We start from the raw sequence: 21,641 nt of genomic DNA on the forward strand, positions 1-21,641 counted from the left end.
ATTTTACATTTCCTTTGGTGTGTAAGTGTGTATTTGTACATGTTAACGATATGCAAAAGTTACATACCCCAAAGTAAACGATTACGCAAGTTATCGTCTCCAACGTAAATCTCTTTTCTTGGACTACAAAAAACACACGGATTGTAGGCAACAGTTTACTTCCTGGGATTAGTGATGTAGACAAGACCAACATTATCATAATTCCTCCCGCTTTGGACTCAGCCTGTAAGTTAACTAATTAAATGGAATAAGTTAAACTGGGTGCTGAATCCCTCAATGTAAATAATGTCATATAGTGTTAGAAAAGGACAGCACTCACAGTTCAAATTGCGAAAATAGAGTTTAATCGCAACAACGAACGATTCGGGCTAAACGGCCTTCTTCAGCGTGTCATGGCGATTTCCGACAATCCGAAATCGCCATTACACGCTGAAGAAGGGCGTTTAGCGCTATTTTGCAATTTGAACTGTGAGTGCTGTCCTTTTCTTTCACTTTTTGAGCAAATCTTTCAAACATGGTACAGAGTGTCACATTTCCAGCTGACGTCAGAGGTATTCGGGCCAATCACAATGTAGAGATTAGCTGGCCAATCAGGGACACAGCGCTTTTCAAATCAATGAGTTTTGTACAAAATCAGTGCGTTTCAGGAAGACCCCTACTAAAAAATCCAGCTAAGGCCAGCATAAGCTGGTGAGCTGGTTTTAGCTGGTCTCCAGGCTTGGTATTGCTGGTGTAGGTTGGTCACTTTTTAAGCTGGAAGTCCAGCTGACCCACCAGCTTTGCCAGGCTGGAAGGACCAGCTTTGACCAGCTACTGCCACCTTAAACTAGCTAAAACCAGCTATTAGCTTATGCTGGTCTTTGCTGGATTTTTCAGTAGGGAAAGTATATCTGGAGATACAAAAATTTACGGTATGTGGATAATAATGTGTTTTTTGAACCATAAACCACACAGACACATTGTATTATACCAAATACACAAAATAACGTTGTTTTTTTAGCAATGAAATAGGTGCACTTTAAATAAACCCAGCATAGAGGTTTGTTCATATTTGACCCAACCATGCACTGTAAAAAAGTGTGTTTTTTCAAATCAACATATTTTAAAGCTAATTAAACAATTTTAACTTGTTTTTATAAGTTTTTCCAATTATTTATAGGTCATAACTTAAACTAGTAGGTTGAATTGACTTGCAAAACCAAGTTGTTTTAACGTCATCCTGAATATATTTTTTATAGTGTGAGAAGAACCAACACAGGATTTTTTTACATATAGGCCTTAATTAAAGATTTAAAGGCTAATATATACATTATTATTTACTTAATTATATTATACATTGTGTCTTTAATATTATAAAATACATAAAAAATGTAAATATAGATGCATATGAGCACATACCGATCATAAAGCTATTTTTATAGGGCAATATTTTGCTATATTACTAATGAGATACTGAAGAGAATATCAATTCAGCCAATGAATGTAGGGTCCAGGTGAGATAGGATTTGGCACAACCTCTCAAGTCATAATCAATCACGTTGGACTAACTGTTGTGTTATATCCCAGGTATCCTGACGCCAGTGGGGAGCGGTATTCCCGAGAGAGGCGACACGTATGGAAGCAACTCTTCATACTCCAAAGCTACAGCTGGGCGGGGAAGGGGAGCATTCATCATAGTCCAGTTAGCTCTGTCTGTCAGTATCTCCATTAGTCCTGCAGTTTCATAAGATAAAGGGTGAGCACCTCACGTTATGGAGTTTACATGGACCATGAGGAACGGATCTCCCCTGTGCTGTCAATCAAGCTGGAGCCGTCGCTCCGCGGGAACTCGCCGACGCTTTCGTTCACAGATGCCGAAACTGGCGAACGATCAAGTGTGATGACTGACGTGACCGACGAAAAACAATTTGTGAACCTGGCTGCGTGTAAGGATCTGGTGAAATTTTACAGACCAAAGAAACAATTTTCTGCGGAGACGGATTTCCAACATGAATACAAACACACAGGCTACATCTGCTTGGATGAACGCAAGTGAAAACAGACACACACGCGCACGCGCGCATACACGAGCTTGGTGAGGAGTTTTTCCAACCGAGCGCACACAAATGGACAACAAAAACATTAACGCTGAAAGCGAGTCCTCTGTTGGCTTTTCTCCTATTGTAAATCTGCCATTGTTGTGTAATGAACTGAAATCAGCCAGAAATTTGGAAACACGGTGAGCACGGCGGGTGATTTATCAAACATCATCTGCCTGCACTGAAGATACTAGCAGAGATGTCTGCTTTGGGAGAAACCATCCTATGTATTTTCAAAATCATAAAGTTATATATATTTAACAGTTTTATATGATGTATCTTTGTAGCAAACCTTATTTAACACTGACAATGTGATCCAATTCATAAAGGGTGGATTCATGAAAAACAATGTCCTGGAACGTTATTTACACATGTTGATTTCATCGCAAGAGATTGTAGATGATGACAGGTAAAGAAATATGAAAGTACACATTAAAGTCTAGTGTATCGGTGTACTTGTGAGTCAACTTTTGCTTTGTGACACCATTCACGGATACAAAGTCAAATGTAATCCACCTTGACAAGGTTATATACATGAGTAAACGCTTTTGGGTCCATGTTTTACCGCAGCGATTGTACACTCTGGCAAATTCATCATATAAAGACTGTTTATATGTCAGTCCTTCTGTGATATCTGTCATATCGAGACGGTCACCCCATTAAGATAATGGCCTTTATGAGATAATGGAGCGTCCGCTGCAGAACGACTCATGTCCTGGGTGGCTTCTATTAGGCCATTACTCTGCCCCTGTTGGCCTATCTTCTTCTGTTCTCTCAGCGGCGAGCCTATGGAGGAATGCTGCTGTCAGCCAGGCTTCAAGCTTCATTTAACATCACTAACAGGCTGCATTACACACAACGTCTCTCGGCTACAGCCGCAGTGCCCCCCCAATATCAGACCCCCCTTCTCGCCTCAGCCCAAAAGTACTTAAAGTGTTTACGAGGATTTGAAGGAGAATGCTGTTGGCTTGCTTTGTTGGTTTTTAATAGGATCGCGAAAGCATATTTACAGCTTTACAGGTTATGTCACGTGACATAGTTTCATAATTAAAGCTGTAACTTGTTTTGGTTAAAAACGACTGTTTTAAAAACGGTTTATGATCCACAATGCTAAGCTTACAATAATGATAAATAAGTTGAATCGTCAGATCGGATTTCGTGGGAAATGTCAGCTGTTTTAAAAGAGACATATCATGAAAATCTGATTTTTTTCATGTTTAACTGTTATAATTGGGTCCCCAGTGCTTCTATCGACCTAGAAAATGTGTAAAAGATCAACCCAGTAACTTAGTTTTGGTAAACCATTCTCTGCAAGTATGTAAAAAAACAGGTCATTGAAATTGGGCTCCCCTTGTGATGTCAGAAGGGGATAATACCGCACCTTAATCTGCACTAATCAACACGACAGTGCTATTTAGTGCAGAGATTAGCTCATTTGCATTTTAAAGGACACACCCCAAAAAATTGCACATTTTTGCTCACACCTACAAAGTGTCAATTTTAACATGCTATAATAAATTATCTATATGGTATTTTGAGCTAGAACTTCACATAAGTACTCTGAGGACACCAAAGATTTATTTGACATCTTAAAAAAGTCTTGTGAAATGTCCCCTTTAATGTAGACGTTTCATTGAACGCACACATGTTGCCCAGGTTATGCAGTATGCACCTGGCCCAAAGTTAAAGGAATATTCCATTTTCTTAAAAGAAAAATACAGATAATTTACTCACCACCATGTCATCCAAACTGTTGTTGTCTTTCTTTGTTCAGTCGAGAAGAAATTATGTTTTTTGAGGAAAACATTGCCGGATTTTTCTCATTTTAATGGACTTTAATAGAGCCCAACATTTAATACTTAACTCAACACTTAACAGTTTTTTTCAACGGAGTTTCAAAGGACTATAAACGATCCCAAACGAGGCATTAGGGTCTTATCTAGCGAAACAATTGTCATTTTTGACAAGAAAAATAAAAAATATGCTCTTTTAAACAACAACTTTTCGTCTAGATCCGGTCCAGCGCAACCTAATGTAAATGCATAGTGACGTAGGGAGGTCACGTGTTACATATATAAAACGCACATTTGCGGACCATTGTAAACAATAAACTGACACAAAGACATTAATTAGTATCAGTTGACATACAAAAATGTGGGAACGGTCCTCTTTCAACACATTTGTAAACACTGGGGCGGAGTTTCGCGTTCGTCCTCTGTGACCTCTTGACATCATGACATATTGCGTGGGGTCGCGCTGGCGCATCACGACCGGATCTAGACGAGAAGTTGTGGTTTAAAAGTGGATATTTTTTATTTTTCTTGTCAAAATTGACAATCGTTTCGCTAGATAAGACCCTTATGCCTCGTTTGGGGTCGTTTATAGTCCTTTGAAACTCTGTTGAGGAAACTGTTGGGTGTTGAGTTGGGTATTGGATGTTGGGCTCTGTTGAAGTCCATTAAAATGAATAAAATCCGGCAATGTTTTCCTCAAAAAAACATAATTTCTTCTCGACTGAACAAAGAAAGACATCAACATTTTGGATGACATGGTGGTGAGTAAATTATCTGGATTTTTCTTTTAAGAAAATTGAATATTCCTTTAACTTCCAATCTGTGCTAAACTGACCTATAGAACAAATACCTTGGAGAAAATAAAAAAATTTCAGTTTTGTAAATATGAGGGGAGACGGTGAGCATGGATCACTGTTGTGTGAAGAGATGTTTGGCAAGCAGGAATTCAAGGATCTGTAGCTCACATTTCATACATTCAAAGTGTTGTAATTAATACGCCTTAGCTATGATTTTACCTAAAATAATTTATTTGTTATTTATGTTGCATAAAAAAAATCTACTCTAGAGGAACTCTGTTGTTATTTATTCTTTGTAGAAGTCTACTGGAATTTAAGTTTGGGCCACATACAAAGCCATTTGTCTATGCTGTCATTTGCTGAAACCGTCTATACATAAATATAAGTATGTAAAGAAACCTGCAATATTATGTTTCAAACAGAGATGGCAATAGAGTTATGGATACAGCAGGGCTTGATATTAAGCATCGTCATGTGGTTGTCCTTCGGAGATGTACATTTGTCAGCCACTTGTCCAAGTTAAAAAGTTTCTTGCCCAGAGATAAAAATGACATTTTAGCCATGTCAATTTGGTTATATGTGATTGGTATAGAACAAAGGCTATATCACAAATAAAATCAGTTACTTTTTTATTTATGTTTCAGTTTTTCCCACAGATTTACAGTTTATTTGTGGCAGTACATCCAATGGGGTATCTAATAATGGGTAATAATATGCTAAGCTGCGCTCAAGTAACAAAGCGTGGTGGTGTGCACAGCATTTTTGTAACTGTGGGCATGGCTCTGCATCTAAAAATGACCGAAAGTCCATCAAGTATAATGAGGGGTCAGAGTCGCAGCAGAGCAACTGACGCCATGGTTAGTGAAAAGTGTGATGTGCAAAAATCTATTTGTGGCGGATGTTGTGGTGGGCATTTTCAAGTTACTTGTCTTTCACTTGCCCATCCAAAACATTCACTTGTCCTAAACAAGCGTTAATGTCGAGCCTTGTACAGTATATACTGTAATGTAATGTTTTCAGGGTTCCCACATCTTAGTTAACTTCAAATTCAAGGACCTTTCAAGGACTTCCCAGGTCCAATAACCTAAAATTCAAGGACTAATTGTGGGGATACACTGCAAGTGAGAGCAAGGTTACATCGTGTTACCTTGTAAGATACATTGTTACAGTTCCCTTTCGAGGAAACTCGCGCTGCGTCACTGCGGTGACACTTTGGGGACGCCTCCAGGTGTAAGTTCGTCTGAATGTGTATATCAAATTCAACCAATGGTGAGACTTAATGACAAAGACAGGGTGACGCGGGAGCCAGGAAGTATCGCTATCTGAAATATTGCCAAAGATGGCGTTACATGGAGGCAGGAAGTATGGCAAGGGAGACGCAGCGTCTCGTTCCCTTCTCAGGGAACAACAGTTACATACGTAACCCGAGATATTTTCATGTGTCAAACACAACTATGCAAAAAAAGCATTTTGGTATGAATCAACATTCGCATACAGAAGATATAAGCATTTAAAGCGAACAGTTTAGCACGTGTGCTTAAAAAGTCTAGAATTTACACTACACAGGGAATAATATGGATTTTTTCCAGAAAACTTCTTTCATAAAATAGATTCAAGCACTTTTAATGACCTGTATTTATGTACGTATAGTTTCAAAAACTTCCCAGGGCCTTGAATTTTATTGATCCAGATTCACAAACTTTCAAGGATTTCAAGGACCCGTGCATTTCCTCATATGTTTGTTCTGTGAGAATCTCAACCAACATACTGTAGCAACATTGTTTGGGTCAGCCAATGGCGAGTTGGGGCAGGACTATAACTTTTAAACCAATGGATGACTGGTGTGTTTGAGAAACCTGCTTGAAAACAATCAAGTTTATTTCCTTCCTTTGGTGGCACAGAAATGACACGCTTCTATTTAAAAATCATTACAGGGGGCTGTTTTACAGTGACATTGAAACCTCTAAATTATTAGTTTCTGATTTTCTTTGACATTATTTGATTAATCCTGTTTTCTTAAATCATCTATTTTATATGCAGCGATAATTCTGTTGTCTAGTTATCATCTTTGTCATTTCACTGATATCTTTTTTATCTATTGAAATGTCATTGCAAACTATTAGCCCTACTTAAACGACCTGTAAGAAAGGCAGCGGTGACGCACAAAGATGATTGGCTAAAGTAAAAAGCCTCTCTTGAGTTCATAATCAGGGTTTGACATGTTGCACTGAACCATCTCAAATTCCCATACAAATCTCACCGGCTTGGCTCACTCATCCGTGGACCAAATGAGAAAAATTACAGACTTTGCCAGTTCCCTTAAAATCCCATTTACATTCTGTCAGCTTCTATTAAGGACGAAGATGGTGACAATGGGCAAAAATATGCATGAGAGAGAAATCCAGCCCCGGTCCATCACAGTAATTCCGACCCTGCTTACTAAGGCGCCAGTTGATTTCGCTTCAATTTGGGTTTCCCTCGCCACAAGCTGCACACTAAACTGGTCCCGATAAGCAGCCTGCATGAAAACCAGCTTTAACAATATCATACAATTACAAGCACCAGTAACGGTATCAGACGTAGATTAGAGCGACTAAATGCTGAGCTATGAATAAATTACTCACAGTCTTGAAGCACAAGAAAGAACAGAAAACAAGATTTGAGTGACGTCGATTATAACATAATCTGGATTATCGCGGCCAAATTTGATGAAGAAAAAGAAAAAGATGGTCACACATCATTATGTGCGTTGTAGCTCAAAGCGGGTGGCGATCATATTTCAATTAAAAATTGGCATGACTATCAACGTGATGCCTCCGTTTACTGAACTCTTTAGACAATGATAAGTCATCTGCAATTCAAATGATTTTAATCAGTAGACAGATAGAGGCACAACACTGATAGGATTGCTTTATTCGTTTAGCGAAATGTCAAAGCAAATATCGGGCCTCAGCTGTGTTTATGAACAAACTCTATGTTTCAGATTTGGACGAGATTAAAAAGAGATGAAAAGCAGCGAATGTGTAATTGCGCGAAATCCCTTTTTATAGTGCAAATTTTTATATTAAGGGAAAACCAAAGAAGAACTCCCGCAATTATCGATAATTGCGAGTGGGCAATTACATATTAGCATGATAAAAACCACTGCACATATAAAGAGGCACAACTTGAGGCTCCTGAGATGGTCGCAAGTAGAACGGCATGGTTTGCTGTGCGCTGTGGCCCAAAAGAGTTCCTCTAGGCACAAGTGGTGAGTTATGGTCTGCCCTTCAAACAGTCATATACGTCCACCATTAATCATGTATGGACAGTGTCCCCGTTCTCAAAACAGGAATGTGTTCCCAAACCTAACAGAGACCTGGTTGTCACCGAACCTGTCTAGCCTCACTCCCCTTGGGGCCCATGACACGGGACCAAAGATAAAACAAAGGCGGTGACTTCGAGTTAAGGGAGATGGGACCTACCATACTTGGGTCAAACACTACCTACAGAGAGATGCTGTTCTGTTTTTTTAGAATGTACGTTGAGGGTCATACATGTTAAAATAATGTTTTGCTAGAGTTAATTGAATTTTTCATTGTATACATGGTCAGCATAAGCAAGACTGATGAAGCATGTCCAGTCAAGGAGGATGCTGCAAAAAAAACAGTGTGACCTCTTAAGGGGACAGTTTCCAATAAAGAACCCAGCCAGTAACAAATTAGGTGTGAAGTATTCTCTTTCCCTCATGCAAGCATGATGTATTAGCCATTGTTACTGACGTGGAGGTCATAAGTATACCCAAACTGTTCAGAAGATTTGCATGTACAGGTATCATGTATTTAGGTCATGCAAAATGTACACATTGCCGAAAGTTGAGGGTCACTTATTCCTTTTAACAACGATGGATGTTTTGAGTATAAAATTATAAATAATTCAAAATAATAAAAATGTGTTATATTTTACTGTAGCATCTTTCAAATTTGCCTTTAATTTGAAAACAAAATAACTTTTGGCATTTTAACAACCAGCTTGAGGAACACTGAGATGCCTTTAAACTTTTTTTTTAAATAGTTTGCATCTATACTGGGCTCTTATTACCTGCTTGTTCATTATTCAGTCCATACCATACATGCATTTTTATAATGAACTACATTAAGAAGTTTGCACAATAATATTTTCTCTACAAAACTATAAAACATTAAAGCATATGGTTTCCACTTAAAATGCTTTGGAACGAATTGGAAGAATTATATATATATATATACATTAATAATAACATGTCCAAATTAATTCATAACTCAGTTTTCTTTATGAAAGCATGAAGACAAATGATTGCATGGATCTTTGGAAAACAATTATTACCATTAGAACCAATGTAGAATTTTCTAAATGTCTTCATTTCACAGACTATTATCCCCTGGAGCTGCCAGGGGCGTCATGCATCAATTCTTTTAAGGGGGCACAGTGTGCACAGCTCACAGAAATGTGTGCACAAACAAACAATAAAATAAATATTATAAAGCGTTCACAGTCTTTTCCTTGGCACTCCCACTTACATTTTTAACAATCTGAGCCCCCCTGCCTTTTATGTAAAAATGACCATAATAAATCTGTTAAGTACATTTTATTAATGCTGTTAATGCTGCTAAATTATGGCATTAATGCATTTGCACAAAAACCTGCATTATGTTGTAAAATGTATGTAATTTTAAATGCATAAAATATATAAACAATAAAAATGACAAAAACAACAGTCACAAAAATAATAATGTTTACGGCCATAATTTATTAATTTATTATACACATGTATATTTATACACTGTCTATATGAAGAACGGTGATTAGTTTTATAAAGCATTATGAATTCTATGCTTAATGATTATGATATGATGCATTCTAAATTCCAAGCTTAAACACAGATTTTTAGAATATCGCATTTAGAACAAATACTAATGCCAGCAAGTTAAAGACAGGAATAGCCGAGAAAAACTTAATGTTTCGATTGGAAATGAAAATTGGGATGTGCCATCAAAACCCAACTTCTGCTGTTGCCAGAAATTAACATCATTCTGACGTCAACACCTAACGTCCTTCTGACGTCAAAACCCGATGTCAAAGCCCAATGTCAATCTGACGTCAAAACCCAACGTCCTTCTGACGTCGAAAGCCAACGTCGGTCTGACGTCAAAACCCAACGTCCTTCTGACGTCGAAAGCCAACGTCGGTCTGACGTCAAAACCCAACATCGGTCTGACGTCAAAACCCAACGTCCTTCTGAAGTCAAAACCCAACGTCATTGTGACGTCAAAACCCAACATCGGTCTGACGTCAAAACCCAACGTCCTTCTGAAGTCAAAACCCAACGTCATTGTGACGTCAAAACCCAACGTCCTTCTGACGTCAAAACCCAACGTCCTTCTGATGTCAAAACCCAACGTCCTTTTGATGTCAAAACCCAACCTCAGGCTGACGTCAAACCCAATGTCGGTCTGACGTCAAAACCAAACGTCATTCTGACATCGAAAACCAACGTCAACCTGACATCAAAACCCAATGTCATTCTGACGTCAAAACTCAATGTCATTCTGACGTCAAAACCCAATGTCGGTCTGACGTCAAAACCCAACTTCCTTCTGACATCGAAAACCAACGTCGGCCTGACGTCAAAACCCAATGTCATTTTGACGTCAAAGCCCAACATCCTTCTGACGTCAAAACTCAACGTTATTCTGACGGCAAAACTCAACATTATTCTGACGTCAAAACTCAATGTCATTCTGACGTCAAAACCCAACGTCGGTCTGACGTCAAAACCCAACGTCCTTTTGAAGCCAAAACCCAACGTCCTTCTGAAGCCAAAACACAACGTCCTTCTGACGTCAAAACACAACTTCGGTCTGACGTCAAAACCCAACGTCCTTTTACGTCAAAACCCAACGTCCTTTTACGTCACAACCCAACGTCCTTCTGAAGCCAAAACCCAACGTCCTTCTGACGTCAAAACCCAACGTCCTTCTGACATCAAAACCCAAGCCATTCTGACGTCAAAACCCAACGCCATTCTGACGTCAAAACCCAACATCGGTCTGACGTCAAAACCCAACGTCGGTCTGACGTCAAAACCCAACGTCCTTCTGACGTCAAAACCGAAACACCGGTCTGACGTCAAAACCCAACGTCGGCCTGAAGTCAAAACCCGACATCTGTCTGAGCCGATGGTGTAGTGGACGGTGCTTCGACACATGGTGCAGACGCACTTCTGGCGACCTGAGTTCGAATCCCGGCTCAAGGTCCTTTGCCAATCCCATACCCCTCTCTTCACCCTATACTTTCCTGTCATCTCTGTAATTAATATCTATCAAATAAAGGCAAAAATGACCCAAAAATAACTTTAAAAAAAACAATTTTTTTTAACTTTAAAAATATGTTTATGTAAAATTATTAAAGGAATGCATTTTTGCACTAAATTTAATCTCATATGTGAGAATATGTGATTCTGCGCCCGTAAACTCTGGCGTTGTACCAAGATGAATCTAAAAATCTGATTTTGAACTATTGAGGTTAATTGCAAATTACCGTACTGGGTTTGGAAGTGTTGTGAGTGTTTCTGATGATGTTTTAATTCTTCAGATAACAAAATGCAGCAGCAAAGAGCCTGTGACCGTGCACAGATGCTGATGACGTCTGCGACTATGCAGTGCATCTGCAGCGCTTAAATGTGACGAGGATGCAGCACAGATCTGATATTATTGTGTCTATTAAACAGATTAAAAGACAAGCAACAGAATAATAGGCACTTCTTTAATTTGGAGATTACATGCAAAATCCATTTGGTCTCTGGGAGCTTCCTGTGTATTTTGTGGCCATAGGAAAAATTATGAAAATATAATTGATCATAGAATCAGTATTATCTACTACTAGCCAAAACTATTATCAGAAACACTACAACACTATATAAGCTAGATCAATTTATCTGCGACGGACCGCTCAAATGATCCTGTCAACCAGTTATAAACCATCAATAAATCCACCAAACACCTTTCCCCGCAGTATCTATGCCAGAGGTGAAAGAGCTCACCAACAGCGAAAAGCACCTTTCAGTATAAGCTACGGTGTAACGGCCAAAGCTGAACCGCAAAATAGGATTATAGAGATGCACACTGGCAAGACAGCGCTCCTCCGACCGCAAGTCATTCTGAATCTACCAAAACTGATTGATTCACGTCCACCATTCACCAGACAGCCGAATGTCACCTTTCCACATCGCTGCCATTCACAGCACAGGGTGATTGAACGAGCGAGCAGGGTTGCAAGGCAAAGAGATGCTTGTGGCGGGAGAGATATGAACTTAATGCAGGAGAGCAGGTGCACGGGTACAGGGGAGCACAGCTGACGGCGGGGAGATACGGGAACATCCGTTTTGTCATGGCGGTCTCTTAAGTCTTCATTTCCAGGGACGTCCATCTCCTGGTGGAAACATCTGATAAGAACCTGATCATTTCGTACTCTATCACAGTCTCATTCTTCACCTCCATCCAGCTGGGCATACGTTGTGAAAGCCAAAACGGGTATTTTTCTGACCCTAAAGATAGTTATGATGGCTTTTGTGTAATTGAGCCCGAATCGCAAAAAGTTTGGACTTGATCTATATCAATTTTTAAGGCAGGCTGTTTACAATTGTAAAGGACAGTAGATGCTTTACACTGTGTTTTATAAATGATTGTGACATTTTAAATTCAAAATAGTAACACACACACACTCACTATTTCAGTAAGGTCATTTTATAAACTTCCATTGATTTTATATCAAGCCGATGATATTTTCTGTCCTCTAAACCTAAGCCTCACAGAAACGTGAGCAGAATTTGATTGAAAGAAAACATGATTTGGCAGATGATTTATATCTTTTTATAGTGAAGACTAGTAAAATGTCCACACAACACAGTCGTCATAATATTTTATTGGTAGTAAGGACATTTGGCCCAAAGAAATGTGACCCTGTCTGTGAAATCCAGAGCAACGAAATTTGACTTCACTCATTGATTTCAATCTTTGACATGACCTTAACTCATATTAAATATATCAAGTTTATATTTTCTTTACATTATGTATGATGATTTTATGTAGTAAACAGTAAATCACAAACTGGGTCACATAAAGCTAAACCTGTGCGAAATGCCAGTACACATGCTTTACCCTTAAGGTCACTTCCTTGACAGCTAAATTGTATCTGTTTGTAGCTTTGTCTCGTGTTACCATACTGTCGGGGTCTAAACAACCTTCACACGCAGCCCTTTAAAACATTCTCACCGCACAGATTATTAATCATTGGCCCTAATCTTCATGCAGCGGTTGTCTTCCCGTGACATTTCCTTGTGTGGCCTTGCTCGTGTCCATCCTGCTGAGTCGCTCATCTACGGCCGCCGATTCAACATGCGTGACAGCTGACCGCTGACGCTAACAATAGCGAGACAGCGCGGACAGGCCGTTCTAAAGACTGTCAAATGATAAATTACCCTCTTCAGTCACTCCAACCCAGAGCCGGTTAGGTCACACAAACAGCTTGACGTGACATTTTTCCGGTACTGTATATGCAAACCGCTGCCAATCAATTAACAGCTCGCCTTTCTCAACCCTCAACCGCATATTGGGATTGTGGGAAATTGACTGTGGAGGGGAAATCAACACAAAGCCTCCTGCAGTCCGGGGACGAAGGGACATACCGAAAACAAATAACTTTGTCTGTGAAATGAACCAGCAAGTGCATAATATCCCTCCTCATTGTATTTTCCCCAAAAAATCATTTCGGAAGCCAACAACCAGCCAGAAATCTGGATACGGTCTCTTATTAATCTTTGTCCCCTGCTGCAGGGTAATCATTACTGTCTATGCATTATTTTATTAAGATTAATAACAAATGATGAAGGGACAAAAATCACCACTGGTCATTTTCCACTAGTGGTGGACCTTGGCCTTGCAGCAGATGTGTTTTAATTAAAAGCGCTTCACTTGAGTGATTTATATTTATATTGTATTGAAACCTTTCACCCCTCTTGATATACACAGAGTGCATATCAACCCCCGAGCAAATCATTTATAAACACCTTTTAATTGCCTCATTTACATTTAAGTGGCTAAATTTATAATAACTCGGTCACATGTGTTCAAAAAGAGTCGATAACTTGATTCAAATCTTACATGTAAAGAAAGTGTATACATTTCCATTTATTATAAAACATTTTCAACATTTAAAGACCAACGTTTCACCAAAAAAAAAAAAAAAACCACACGTGATCTCTTTAATATCTCATCAATGAGATTAAAAAGAGAGCAAATGGACAAATTTTCTTAAAGGGGACATTTCACAAGACTTTTTTTAAGATGTCAAATAAATATTTGGTGTCCCCAGAGTACATATGTAAAGTTTTCGCTCAAAATATCATATAGATAATTTATAGCATGTTCAATTTGTCACTTTGTAGGTGCAAATATGCTTTTTGGGGTGTGTCCTTTAAAATGCAAATGAGCTGATCTCTGTACTAAATGGCAGCGTCGTGGTTGGATAGTGCAGATTAAGAGGCGGTATTATCCTCTTCTGACATCATCAGGGGAGCCAAATTTCAATTACCTATTTTTTCACATGCTTGTGGAGAATGGTTTACCAAAACTAAGTTACTGGGTTGATCTTTTTCACATTTTCTAGGTTGATAAAAGCACTGGGGACCCAATTATAGCACTTAAACATGTAAAAAGTCAAATTTTCATGGTATGTTTCCTGCATCTCAGATTTTTCTCCTAAAGAGAAAAAACAAGAAATCTCACAAATGTCTCCATTAGAGTTTTTATATTAATGTATCTCAACAATTGTCTCATTTGTGTCTGTTTTTATTTGTTGTCTTGAAAGCAATTTTAGAAGAAACCTCTCAAACTTAATTGATACTTAAATGAACACAACTGAGGGCTCCATCTAATCTCCTGAGCCATGTAAGAGTCGTATGGTACATTCACACGGGGCTAAAGTGTTAACGCTTGATGGAAGGCTATTCTAAAGCGTGGCCAACAGCCAATCACAGTGGCCACAAGATATGCTCCGATCTTGCTTAAACGTAATTTGCTGGCTTGTACTAGGTTATTTGCATAAGCGATCTAATTGGCTGACGCACGCATTGGCGCTTGAAAAGTTGAGAAATGTTGGTACATTCACAAGGGGCGTAAGTGTTAATGCTCCTCATTTACTTTAAATGGTTGACGTCATGCGTTGCCGAACTGAATTGTGGATCCGTCAACGTTGCGTCACTGCCGTTGCTCGCAGCAGAAGATTAGATCGCCTTATACAAATAACCTAGTGTGAGCCAACCAATTCCGTTCTGCAGTGTGTAATGGCAGTGATGTGACGTTGACGGATCCACAATTCAGTTTGGCAACGCATGACGTCACAAGTAAATGAGAAGCGTTACAGGATTAGTCAATTTTCTTTAAAAAAATCCAGATAATTTACTCACCACCATGTCATCCAAAATGTTGATGTCTTTCTTTGTTCAGTCGAGAAGAAAATATGTTTTTTGAGGAAAACATTCCAGGATTTTTCTCATTTTAATGGACTTTAATGGACCCCGCCACGTAACAGTTAAAATTGCAGTTTCAACGGAGTTTCAAAGGACTCTAAAGTATCCCAAACTAGGCATAAGGGTCTTATCTAGTGAAACGATTGTCATTTTTGACAAGAAACATAAAAAATATGCACTTTTAAACTACAACTTCTCGTCTATCTCCAGTCCTGTGATGCGCCAGTGCGACCTCACGTAATTGCGTAATGCTGTGGAAAGGTCACATGTTACATATCTAAAACGCACATTTGCAGACCATTTTAAACAATAAACTGACACAAAGCGATTAATTAGTATCATTCGCCATACAACAATGTCGGTACGGTCTTCTTTCTTCACACTTGTAAACACTGGGGCGTAGTTTCGCATACGTCATCCGTGACCTCTTGACGTGATGACATATTACGTGAGGTCGCGCTGGCGAGTTACAGGACCGGAGATAGACGAAAAGTTGTAGTTTAAAAGTGCATATTTTTTATTTTTTCTTGTCAAAAATGACAATCGTTCCGCCAGACAAGACCCTTATGCCTCGTTTGGGATTGTTTAGAGTCCTTTGAACTCCATTAAAACAATTTTTATGTGTTGGGGCCATTAAAGTCCATTAAAATAAAAAAAATCCTGGAATGTTTTTCTCAAAAAACATAATTTTTTCCCGACTGAACAAAGAAAGACATCAACATTTTGGATGACATGGTGGGGAGTAAATTATCTGGATTTTATTTTTTTTTAAGAAAATTGACTTATCCTTTAACTCTTATGCTCAGTGTGAATGTACCATCAGATGCTTTAAAATCTGCCACTGTAAAAAAAGTTGGTTCAACCTAAAAGAGTAAGGTTGTCTTAAAATGTATTAACTATTATTTTTAAGGCAACCAGGTAACTTAAATTAAAAAATACTTATACACTGTAAAGTAAAGAACTAAGAATACTTTTGAGAATACTATTGAATAAATTTACATATAAAAACCCCCACAAATGTTTGATGTTGCCTTTCGCTTTGAAATGGTCACATCTGAAATGGCCTGATATCAGAAAAGAATGCGGATGAATGCAATGTGATCATCTACATACGTTGATTCCCACAGCTACCACGACAAAGTGCTTTCATGTTATGTTCAGAAGGTAGAACAGTTGTCGTAGTCTGCTGTTTAACCCTTCTGAAGACATCTCAGCCCTGGAGACAGACCATTTATCATTCGTCTAATTCGTCATGCTGTACCACAAGGACCACAGCACAGGCACCTTGTGGAACAACATTAGTCCTTGGGAACAGTTTTACAAGTCTGGATTCCCAGTCGTGCATTTTACTGTTATTGCGCGGAAAGATTTGATGCGTGACAGACAGCTCCCCTCCATAAAAGCTTGTAGTGCGAATTACAGGGTTTGATAGAATAACGTTTGAATTGAAAGCATATTACATTGCACCGAGATTAATTAAGAGTTGCATCATAAATATTACTGTTCAGCTAGTCACTACAGTAAATAAAGCCTAAAATATTAATTGTAGGTAGACTCATCCAGGGCTCTTTTTGTATTCTCGACTCTCCCAAGCTTTAAACTGGTCTGAAATGGGTCTACTGGTGGGACTGGGAGACCAGCTGGCCAAACAGCTGGTTTATTAACTATCTCAGTCTGTCCATGCAGGTTTAGCTAAGACAAGCATATTACATTAAGCTACATGGTTTAAAGGGACATTCCACTTTCTTGAAAATATGCTAATTTTCCAGCTCCTCTAGGGTTAAACATTAGATTTTTACCGTTTTGGAATCCATTCTGATGATCTCCGGGTCTGGCAACACCACTTTTAGCATAGCTTAGCACAATCCATTGAATCTGACCAGACCACCAGCATCGCGCCAAAAAACAACCAAAGAGCTTCGACATCCTTCCTATTCACAACTTGACTCCTCTGTAGTTACATCGTGTACCAAGACCGACAGACAATTAAAAGTTGCAATATTCTAGGAACTATACTCTCATTCTGGCGTAATAATTAAGGACTTTGCTGATGTAACATGGCTGCAGCAGGCGTAGTGATATTATGCACTGCTCGAAAATAGTCCCCTGCCTTTGAAAGTAATTATCGGCTGCTGCGTAGTATCACTGCGCCTGCTGCAGCCATGTTTCATTATTAATACACCAGTTTGAAAGTATAGTTCCTAACAATATCTGCCTAGAAAATTGCCGCTTTTAATTTTCTTTTGGTCTTAGTACACAATGTGATTACAGAAGTGTCAAGTTTTAAATAGGAAAAATATCGAAACTCTTTAATCATGTTTTAGCGCAACGCTAATGGTCTAATCAGATTCAATGGATTGTGCTAAGCTATGCTAAAAGTGCTAGTGCCAGACCCGGAGATCAGCTGAATGGATTTCAAAACGGTAAAAATCAAATGTTTAATTCTAGGGGAGCTGGAAAATGAGCACATTTTCAAAAAAGTGGAATGTTCCTTTAAGCCATTTTTTGCCAGGTTGTTACAGTTTAATAAAATAAAGCGCGAGCCGTCCAAATTATTCAGAACACACTGCTTATGTTTAACACGATTCAAGTGTTAAACTGAAACCTTTGCCAATTGAAGCGAGGCTACTGCTCTTTATAGATCTTCAACCCAGTGAGGTAAAGCCACTAAGAGATGTTCTTCCAGTCACCCATGCTGGATATTCCCAAAAGATGAATTAAAGGAGCTCCGGAATCAAAGTTGGAGCTTAATCGGCTGACTCATTATCAGCAAACACCTGCCTGTCGTGTCATTTATCAAGCACCTGTCAATATATGGATCCGGCGTATCCATCCGTGTCAAAACTGATTATTCATCGCAGCTAAACACTGTCCGGTTTAAAATTCCCTGTGACCTCTGCGGAAAAGATGATGATCTCTCACCACAACAAAAGTGAATACAAAGAGACAATGATGCTAAATGGAATGAGCTGCAAAATAAATCAGATATTGTGAAATATCAATTTTGCACATGGCTGCACACGAGCACGCTTCTAGATTTTCCCCATGCTTCCTGTCCTATTCCCGGGCCATTCGTTTAATTCATGTCATTGTGGAGGATGGAGGTTTACCGTCGGCTTTATAAACAGAGATGAATCCAATTTAACATACTTGAATATGCCATCTGATGGGGTTTCAAAACTGGACACTTCAGTTTGCTGTTTTCATCTCTGAACCTATAGAGATTCGTTTCACAATCGTATATAGTATCTACAGGCACGATATTCGTCATACAGCTCTCATTACAACATTCACAATGAGCTACCTTGCTCTTAATTAGAGTCTAGAAGTCCCAAATCGTCTTTGCTATTCTTCCTTTGTTCCAAAGCTCTATTGATTCATTCTTTCCTTCAGCGCGAGAGCTCTCAGAAATGCATATTAAGCAAGCTCTCTCGAACAATTGATACAAGAAAATGTTAAAGCGAAGACAAATGTGGTTGGAGTTGGTTCATCCATCACTTTCCTACCCAGATCTCATTGTTTTAACCTGGTGGAATCCCCACTTCGCCCTTCAGTGAGCTCCACAAATCATCCCGGGACAACGAGACGGGGGATTGAACAAAGTGGGCATCTAAGTTATAAGACTAAGAGAAGAAACAAAGAGAACGGAAACAAGGAAAGTGAATATATCCGAGTCCGACACTGTGGCTGATCACAGACGGTGGCTACGTTTCAAAATCCTGCGGCCTTTATAGGCAGCTGTCTTCAATGCGGATCTCATACATAAAAACATACCACCGTCAAACTTTCGCTGCCTTACAATGCAGGCAACACAAACAAAATTTTAATACAACAATCTATTTCAATTACTGTACACTAGGCGCAGTGCATTATGGGACTGAAAGCTGCTTTAGGCGGCTTTTCAGCGGAAAGCTGTCAGAGACCTGTGTATCACATTTACATAGAAAAACCATCTAAAAAGTGCATTCAAAGTGACATTTTCTCACAATGAGGTATCTCAGGACGCAGCTTAATTGGAACAGTTTTTGGGGAGGGTACCTTAAAATGGTGCCTCTGCAGGGTACTCGCAATGTTTTGGAATCAAGCAACCGGTTGCATTTGCACCAGCCAAATGATGTTTCTCACTTCCTCCCATTTTCCTCTAGCTTCCTGTCTGCATCGAGAGCCCGAGAAATGTCAACCATTCAATGCAGCTGTTTACTGTTAAAAGCGTATAATGAAACGTTACAGTAAAACTTGTGCTGAGAGCTGCTGTCAGAGCACTTTAAGAGTGCATTTATTCCACACACTCAGTTGTTGGCATCTGCTTTCAGAAGGACAGCAGCAGATGCAAGCGCTAATAAGCATTTGACATCAAGGTTACAGATATGCACCTTGTCGAGCAACAGCGGGTCTGTCTCAGTCTCTCTTGGGGCCTGTTGTGACACACTGCTTTATACTACAATAGGCACAGATAAATTCGACCCCTAATACAAACATAAATAAGTGATGGAAAGAAATAATGTTTCAGTGTGTTAAACAAGGCAATCGTAATCTGTTTGAAAGAGTCATTTCAGGCATACTTAAGCAGATGTTAAATTTTAAGACATTATAACTATTGCAACACACTTCATTTTTGAAGAGAGAAAGAGGTTGCATTTATGTAAAAATTACAGAAAAACAACTCATTGCTGAAGTTCTACATTTTATCAGTATGTGTGTTACCTGGGAATCGAACCCACAACCTTGTACGCAATGCTCTACCAAAAGCTCTACAAATCTGTTTAGCCTTCAGCATCACTAGTTCAGTTTTCCTCTGGTTCATTTTAAACCTCAATATCATGCAGCAGTCCTCCAGTGCTGCTGTTAGACAGTTTCTCCCACATGGGTGTGTCTTAGGCCCGCTACACTTTTACAAATTAAGTTTTTTGTCAGGCTGTATGGTTCCACGGAGAACCTTTAACATCCTTGTGGTGGATAAAGGTTATAAAAACTATAAATAGATAAGAAGAACTGGTTCTTATATAAACCTTTGATTAAAAAGTACTTCGGGGAACCAGAAAAACTTCTACGGCTGTGAAGATCGCTGCTAAGATCCCTTTATAGCACCCGTATTGTGTATGCTGTAATGTATATGCTTCACGTTGGACAAATAATTGTAACATAATGACCCTCGGTTCTATTGTTATGCCAATAATGCACAAATCTATACGATTTTCAGTTTCACAACCCTAATTAATTGCCAGCATCTGTAATGGAAATCTCTGCATGGAATATAATATTCTCAAACTCAACAAATATAAAGCCACAGTGTCATTAATCTATTAGAAAGCTCTTGTTCTTAAACAGTCTGGTCTGTCTTTAGATAAAGGTGTGGAATGCAAAGCCGTTCAAACAGTTTTTCTTGCACAAATGTGTTCTCTGAAATATCCCTAACACTGCTTTTCAATGCAGGAGATGCAAAAACTGTCTTTATAAACTCATGCCTTCCTTTAGTTCAACACATTATAAACTCTACACTAGATAAAATAATGCACCACAGGTTAAGGTACTGTAAGGAGAAGCTTGTCTGTACACCTGTGTATAACATCACTTCCTCTTCCTCATTTCTGTCTTAATACGAAAACTACAATGCATCTCTCCTTGCATGCTAACATTGTTTCGGTTTTAGAAATTTGTATTTATTTTAATCCATCTTGTGTAAATTGTATTCAACTGATTATGTTTATTCCTATACATAAATGCAAAAATTTTAAAATTCTCTAAAATTGCTGTTGCCCTAGCACCTTAAAATGACCAAAAGCTTTAAAGTGGGATGCAGTAAACAAGTGGAACTTATTAATATTAATGCATTAATGATCATGGTTATTTTCGCAAAACAGGGCTTAAGTATTTGGAACTGAAGTGCCATTATTGTGAGTGATGTCGCAGTCAACAGACCAGCGATTCCCAACCAGGGGTAAGTGTACCCAAGTTGGTAATTCAGCAGGTGCTACAAAGATTTTGCTTGTTAAACCTATTAAAAAGAAACTATGATTATAAAATAACCACTGTTTTGGTTTCAAAGATAATATTAATGATAATGCTAAATTATATACTGTATAATAATTTAAAAAATAATATTAAAAAATAATTATAAAAAATACTGTTTTTGTTTAGTACTATAAGCTATTTTACTTATCAGATAAATAACCCAATTGACAAAAATAACCCAGTTTAAAAGTTTACAAGCTGTACACTTACTGGCCAGTGGACAATTTAATGTCTCAAGGATTTAAGAGACTCATGAACATCACAAATTATTAGTTATTACAAATCAAGTTTTTAAAGTTTAAAACTGATATTGTTGTAAATAAATTGCTGTAGTTATGCAGCTGTTTGCCAGTAAATTACTGTAGGTTTAAATATATGTTATTTACAACCCAGTCTCATGGCAAGTCGTGTTATA

The 21,641-nt window shown here is 38.6% G+C and overlaps 3 protein-coding genes across 8 annotated transcripts in view; 2 read left to right on the forward strand and 1 right to left on the reverse strand.

Moving 5' to 3' along the window:
* The window catches only part of tafa5b (TAFA chemokine like family member 5b), a 46,738-nt gene extending 44,205 nt beyond the window's left edge, over positions 1-2,533 (forward strand). For all 3 annotated transcript variants that reach the window (XM_055192151.2, XM_055192152.2, XM_055192153.2), the window contains exon 4: positions 1,567-2,533. In XM_055192151.2, the coding sequence (XP_055048126.2) occupies positions 1,567-1,575 (9 nt within the window). In that variant the 3' untranslated portion in view covers positions 1,576-2,533. The remainder of the gene's footprint in view (positions 1-1,566) is intronic.
* The window catches only part of LOC129434396 (creatine kinase U-type, mitochondrial), a 368,704-nt gene that overhangs the window by 194,174 nt on the left and 152,889 nt on the right, over positions 1-21,641 (forward strand). The window lies entirely within an intron of this gene.
* prr5l (proline rich 5 like) overlaps positions 1-21,641 on the reverse strand; it is a 133,698-nt gene that overhangs the window by 67,272 nt on the left and 44,785 nt on the right. The gene's annotated exons all lie outside the window — the stretch shown is intronic.

The sequence above is a fragment of the Misgurnus anguillicaudatus genome, chromosome 6 (genome assembly GCF_027580225.2).
Source record: "Misgurnus anguillicaudatus chromosome 6, ASM2758022v2, whole genome shotgun sequence".
NCBI lineage: Eukaryota > Metazoa > Chordata > Actinopteri > Cypriniformes > Cobitidae > Misgurnus > Misgurnus anguillicaudatus.